The sequence below is a fragment of the Echiichthys vipera genome (genome assembly GCF_963691815.1).
Source record: "Echiichthys vipera genome assembly, chromosome: 8".
Classification (NCBI taxonomy): Eukaryota; Metazoa; Chordata; class Actinopteri; order Perciformes; family Trachinidae; genus Echiichthys; species Echiichthys vipera.
The window spans coordinates 27675104-27682336 of record NC_139833.1 but is presented as its reverse complement, the minus strand read 5'-3'; the positions used below and the strand labels follow the sequence as shown (position 1 = coordinate 27682336).

The 7233-nt window shown below is 42.9% G+C and overlaps 1 protein-coding gene across 1 annotated transcript in view; it reads left to right on the top strand.

Moving 5' to 3' along the window:
* Positions 1-5833: 5833 nt before the first annotated feature.
* rspo2 (R-spondin 2) overlaps positions 5834-7233 on the top strand; it is a gene marked incomplete at its 3' end in the record, with an annotated part of 64448 nt that continues 63048 nt past the window's right edge. The window contains exon 1 of the mRNA XM_083918639.1: positions 5834-5936. Coding sequence (XP_083774765.1) covers positions 5837-5936 — 100 coding nt within the window. The 5' untranslated portion in view covers positions 5834-5836. The remainder of the gene's footprint in view (positions 5937-7233) is intronic.

The following is a 7233-nucleotide window of genomic DNA, read 5'->3' as shown; positions in this document are numbered from 1 at the left end:
AAATATCTTAACATTTAGCCCACACAAAATGGATGCAACACAGCAGATAAACATTGGCCACTGTAGTGGACCTATGGGCAGGTCCCTGATTGCAGTGGCCAGTGGTTGACATGGGGAATATATCCGTTTATCCCAACTTTCACTGTTTAGTTTACAACAGGCGCTCCCAGTGTGAAACATCAATATGGCTGTGTCATGTTTTATGCATTTCTGGTAGAAAGAGCTGTTATTGGCTATATCAACATGTCAATCATGAGGATTGTGGCCAGTCATTTTCACTTTCGAATGCTGTATTGCATAGATAGAAATGTTGAATGGGAGGCAAGCAACATCAACACATAACATGCATGTGTCCCTCCTTCCAGAGCCAGCATCACATGAATGTGTTTTAACAGAAAAATGGTCAAAAATGATGATCACCAGTGTTTGAATTAACAAATGTTTTATAGACATCTAAATGCTTTAGTAAGTAGTAATAAAGTTAAGCCTAGAGGTCTGAAAATGTATGCAGGTTTGGTTGAGAAGCTGGAGAAGCTATGGGTGGTGATTTCCATAGCATGGCATAAAGCATGTTTGAACTGATGAAGTTTAGGTTGTGTTAAACAAGCACATTTTCAGAAACTAGAGAGTGTTACCTTTCAAACGAAGCCTCATATATGTATTTTGGCCTTACACTTCTTCTGTTACAAGCTTTTCTTTTTAGGTTTGTTCATAAAACAAGAAACAGGACCATCATTAGAGTGTAATGTATACTTTTATAGTCATGAAGACTTTTCAGCCTTTTAACTGACCCAACTGACTTCAAGATAAATCATCCCATCGTGACCATAGAAACAGTACTTAACTGTAGCCATGAACGTCTCTTTTAAGAGGGAATGAAGCTGCACTGCTTTATGTCAGTCAATACTGTTTCACATGCAGGTGGTTTATGCACCTAGTCAGGATCCACTGGACAGAGAGCATGAAGCTCCAGTCATTCAGCACTGCTCTGTTTTTCTTTCCATTTGTTTTGTTTTCACCTAGAATAAGTCGGTCCTGCCTGCCACCCGCAGCGCTCCAAGGTGGTCACTGAAACGTGTCTGAATGGTGGAACTCACTGAACGTGTTTTCATTATTTATTAATTAAAAAAACAAATTAATGAAACATGTTCAGAAAATTGACCCAGATTTGTCTCTAACATTATTCATAACTAGGGTTGGGGACTGTTGACATTTTCTGTACTTTATTCTCTCTAATAACAAAAATGTAATTTCACTTGTAAAAATAAGTCCAAACCTACTTACTCAGAACATTTCGTTTTTTTATTGAGGATATTTCACACAGCCTCCAGCCTGTCAGTCTGCCACGAGGGCACAGATAACACCGTGTCTCAGAGGAAGTCTTAACCACACAACCACCACTCTTCGCTCGCCATTATATTATAATACATTATAATGCAGCGAACACAGTCTGCATGTTGTTTTGAAGAAGTGTTAACACACTGACTGCTCTCAGCTCACCATTGCCCTGACTTACTCTGACTTGAACAAGCTGCAGGGGCGACGTCTCGCTCCATGTGTGTCTCTACTCTCTGTCAAACATGCAGAGGCGAGAACAGTGAAGGCCATGTTCTCAGGTACTGAAATCTGGCACAGACTGATTTAACGTGAATCGGTGCTCAGTGATATCAGCATTTAATCCGGTCGGTACCCAACCCTACTCAAATAACAAAAACGTAAATAAAGAGGTTTGAAGTTCTGAATAAAAAAAAAAACAGGAGGAGGCAGTGCAACACATGAATGAACAATTGAACAATTTAAGTGGAGTGCTGTTCCTGTTTTTCGTGTTTTTGATTTTTGATTTTATTCAGCACCAGTCTACACATACAGGGGTTAAATGTGTCGATTCATTATCTTATTATAAATTTAGGTTTAACAGTCAAGCACTCCTCTTGCTTGATCAGAACACACCTCATTTCAAATATAGGTAAATCCTGATTGGAGCACCAAAGCTTGTGACATCACCGATTCCCAACAAAGCCCCGCCCACTTCAAACCAGTGAGAAGAACACAAACTTAACAGAATTGTGTAAGACGAATCGAAATAAACTTTTGGTAACTTTGGTAAAAAAGTTTCATTTTCATGTAGAACCCCTTGGCTAACAGGATAAGCAGGTTGAGAAAAAAAATGTTTTGGGGCCTTTAAAGGAGTGTATGTCTTTATTTTACCATCACATATCCTTTGAAGAATTTTTTTTTCAAAATTTTTAATGCTGTGTTTTCAAGCTGCCGTACAGTCTCTGCTCCCTGTGACAGAGCCAAAACAAGCTTTTTGTGGCCTACAGGGGTGAGGGTTACATATTCAAAGTAGAGATTTTGGATAGACTTTACGATTTATTGGATTATTGGTTGGAGTTACAAGTTGACAAAACAACCAGGAGGTCTGTTTTAACAACAACTTTTCTGGAGCTTTTTTGACCATATCAAGTTGTCTTGGAACTGTAGATGTTTCCAGTTCCTTTTTTAATTCAAGCTCCAGAACAGTTCCTAGATGGACCTTGAGTTGAGACACAACTAGATTTATGGTGACAATAAAGTTGTATTTGTACGTGTGGGCTGTAAGGTTTCTGCTTTGTTTGTGAATGTCATGTTAGATTATTTCTGGACATTGAAGTTTGTCTTTTTCCACTTTGGAGCCACAAGTTGCTAAGTATAACTTGAACTTTCTCAGTTTGCCTCATTCTCATCATCTCCTTGACATTTTCAAGAATGGAGATGACCATTGTGGCCTGGAACTTTTTCTTTTACCTTGTAAACTGTGACAGCAACCCAGGCTGAAGACCATCCAGTCTGGATCTCTGATGGACAGGGTGTACAGCAGCTTCCCTCATTGCTGTTATGGCACTGAGGGCTCCAAGCCAGACCATCCAAATGCTGACGTCACCTCCACTACTGCAACGAGTAGGAGGGAGGGAGGGAGGAAAGGAAAGGAGAGGAGAGGAGGGATGGAGAGAATAAAGTGATTGGTTTACCGGCCCCCTTCTCCATGACACATCATGAAAATAAAAGTGCCCGAGGCCTAAATTATCACATTCACCTTAACCGTGCACTCTCAGATGTTGTTTTAGAACAGAATCCAAACCAAAGGCACTGCCTGCGGCTAACAGCCGTCCTGACCACAATGTCTGTCACTGCACTCTGGATAAATAAATAAACAAAGTCAGGACAAAGGTCACTATAGGTTTTGGCAAGGAAACAACCACAATTCTTCCTTTCTTTACATATTGTTAGAGGTTTTCCCACCGCATATTTTTTTCAATCAGTTCCAGTGACGAAATGGAAACTTGCACTTATGTGTGTGTGTTTACTGCCTGAGGGTAGAAAGATATATATTCACTGGTTTCTTTTGTGCTTAAAGTGTAAAACCAGCATGTAAATGACATGTTGTAATATTTAGATAGGAGGTCTCTATGATCTCTGTGAGGACACTAGACTTAAGGTAAAACGTTTAGAGATTTTTTCCTGACTTCACATGAGTTCTGACATGGACAATATAACTTTCACATGTAAATAATTTCCTGAGATAAATAAAAGATTAAGTGCCACACCTAGTGGCTGAAGGGGGTAGAGCATTCACAACTTCTATTCTAATCAGGATGGGGAGCAGCTGTTGGTGATAAAATAATACTAGAAATGTCCAGTATGGTTTCTTCATTGCTCACATTTATACATTACAGTCTGATTCTTGTTGTAGGAGCCCCTGTCGCTAACTTTCATAACAACTCAGCCCCATCTAGCATCTGATTTGTAATTGACGAGCAGGCAGCGTTTGAATGTCAGTTAGGGGTGGATGGTTGCCAGCCCTCTCATGTCTTTCCCCACAAGGTAAGTTGGTTGTGATTGAAGGACAATCTCTGCCTCCACTGACCATATCACATGCCTCTGTTGATGAGGTCACAGGGGTCAGTGTGAGAGGCCCGGGCCTGGAAAACCCTGAATTTATTGAATGATTTATTCATGTCCCACAATTACAGCCTCCCCAACAATTATCATTCATTTTAGAGGAAGGGGGGGGGGGGGGGTAGTCCTGGCTGCACAATAAAAGAGGCGTGACGAGATGATTGACTTGAGGGCCCACATCATTACACACATTATGCAGATAATTGGTTATTTGGCGAACCTGTAATTATTCAAAATGGCTATCGTCAGCAAAATAAAGCTGAACAGGGATAGTCAGACTGACTTTGTCACAATAAGGCTGGCTCATCACCAGCCGCAAAAGCGATGCTTGTGATGTTCTCACCTTCTGTGTGTGATCATGGTAAAAATGTGCTCCTGGACACACCCTCTGTAGGGGGAACTACAGTGGGTGGGAGCGGTTTCGAGTATTCTGCCAGGTGTTGTTTAGTCTGTCTGTCTACAGACAAATAATGTCACCATATTAGCGTTGCAACCATGCACTATGCAGTCATGCAACTTTACAGGTGTTTAGTTGAGATGCTAATGAAGGTCGAGTTCAAAGATGGGTGTGTTGCTAGCAAGGGGGCCGGAAGTAGGGGTTAGAACGTAAGGAAGGGGCCATGCCTCACCAATTTACGCCCCTGAACCCACTGTGTTATCTTGGTCTCTATTTTTTTTAAACGAGGCTACAATTGAGACGGGTCACTACACTTAAATCTGAAATTTACATGATTAAATTAATAGTGTAATTGTGTTCTAATCCCCATGAAATATTAAATGAATGTTGCCCCCTACTTTAACTCTTTTTTTCCCCCTGTGGGATGTTTCCATCTTTTTACGCTTACTAGGACCCAGAGGCAACCTCGTAGCGGCCACTGTGGGTGCGAGTGTGTGTGTGTGTGTGTGTGTGTGGGGGGGGGGGGGGGGGTACACTAAATGTCATCTTCAACCTCTTAAATAAGAAGGAACACAAAACTAGAAATCTCCACACGTGACAGCGGCACGGCGCTATATTAGGAAAAAGACAGCAAGCATCAGGACCAGTTGGGAGTCAGTCACCGCTCAACCTCAGCAGCAGCAGCAGCAGCGGCGCGCAAAACGCACACTCACTCACTCACTCACTCACTCACTCACCGGCTCTGATTTTCCCTTTGAAAGAAAGCAACACATGTGAGTTTGTTTCTGCTGCACTACAGGACACGGACCGGACAAGCCTGAGAGAGGAAACGCAGGTAAACGGAATCTAAGCTTTTACAGAGAGGAGGAAAGGAAATCCCCCCCTTCCCCGCGACCACCTCCTCGGACCTCTGTTCTCTCGTGCAGACACAAGTTTCCCCACACAAAGAGGGATGCTGCATGTTCCCGAGCCGCACTTGCATTCAGAGGGAACCTAAAAGTGGACCGGAGCGGGATTACACTTCATCTGATGCAAGGTAGCCTGTAAATTCACGGAGCGTCTTTGCGACTATTACGCACGGTTGCGCTTTTTTTTGGAATGGGTGTTTGAGCAGCACGCATTGCCTTTGCATCTGTGATTGTTCCGACACGTTAACACACAGAAGCTCTAATCCTTTTTTTCTTTTAATTCAGATCTTATCAGCCCCACGCATCATTATTTAGGAAGGTGTTGATTTCATTACACTGTTATCACAGTAACCTCCTTTGTCATTCTCCCCGCAGCGCACCAAAGCGGACACTTTTAGTGACTGGAGGATCAGCGCGCTTCATAAAATGATTCCAATCGGCGGCGTGATAACATGTCGCATCTCGTCTGATGTTTGACACATTTGAGGATCAACTAAAGAAAACTGGAGGAGGACATTACAAAGTCAGAGCATTCATCCCGAGCCCCGCTGGCACCTTTTTACTGGAGTCCGAACAACAGATCGCCGTCCAGATGCAGTTTCGACTCTTCTCATTTGCCCTGATCGTATTGAACTGTATGGAGTACAGCAACTGTCAGGCGCCGTCGCACCGCTGGAGGAGAAACAAAAGAGGTAACACGGGGTTGTACTACAGGTTTTAGAGCAGCATCCGGGGGGGGGGGGGACTTTAACAGATGGCCGAAGAGTTAGTGTGGGTCGCGGAAAGCAACGGCAAGTAGTCCTGAACAGGGTTGGTCAGAGCAGGCGGAAAGTCAGAAAAGATGTCATCAAACATCGATGATAAGCTCAGTTTCATTAAAAAAAAAAAAACGCAGGTGAGACTGACGAACAAACGGATAATTTCTAAACACACCAGCAAATCGCACTGAAGGGAATGTGTAATCTAAATCACAATTTAGAACCGCAACATCAGATGTAATTTATTAACAACTTAAAATATGATTTTTCACATTATGTTACAATTTTAAGCAGGTATTTTTGTGCGTAAAATGCGCAAAAATTGGCCACGCGTCTGACCCCAATTAATATGAAAACACGTTGCGTCACTGGATTGACTGATTGTAGCCTTTTCAAACCACGTTGTCAGACGGACTATTAACGTTACTTCCTGGTGTTGTAGTGGTCCCAACAAAGGGCTCTCTATATTATTTACATGTGAAACTGCTAAAAAGCTGCTGCTGCGGATCGGTCTATAGAGAGCTGAGGGCTCATAAGGGAGGAGGGGGTCGTTTTGTTGGGGTTATTTAATGAGTAGATAAGGAATCCCCTTCCCCTGACTTATGAATTGCACATCTCCACTCCAGCCCCCTAAGCTGCTTTTAATTTATCTCATAACCACTTTGAAGAGTTGGTAGGAAACCCGTATAACAATCGCACAGCGGAGGCGCAGAAGTTGAGGAGGGGATCAGCCCCTTTGTAAATACTACTCTTTACTCTGAATGAATGAGGAGACAGTGGGATTAGTAAATTGGCCCCCGTCGAGCCCTCTTAAGACCCGTGACATAACACATCACCAAGGTCTTCAGGGTGACCACGAGAGGAGACTTCATGCGCACGGAGAGAGCATGTAGCGGACTTTTGGGCAGCGTTAAACGGTCCGGACTGTATGGCAGTACAGTAGAAACACTGATTTATAGTCAGGAGAGAGGGGGTCTTGTAAATTGTAAGGCAATCACAGATTTAATCATATGCGCTGCGTGCCAGGGGGAACCTCCACACTCTACAAGCCCTCCACTGCCCATCTGCAAATAATCAGGCAATCACTGCGGGGTACTGGCACACACACGTTTTTCAGCTCCTCTGTGTGTTTCTTTCTCCGAGGACTGTGTGATCTTAGATAGTATATAGGAGAAAGAATGTCATTTTATCAGTATGATCTTTCTTTTTCCTTTCTGGAACCGCTTAAATC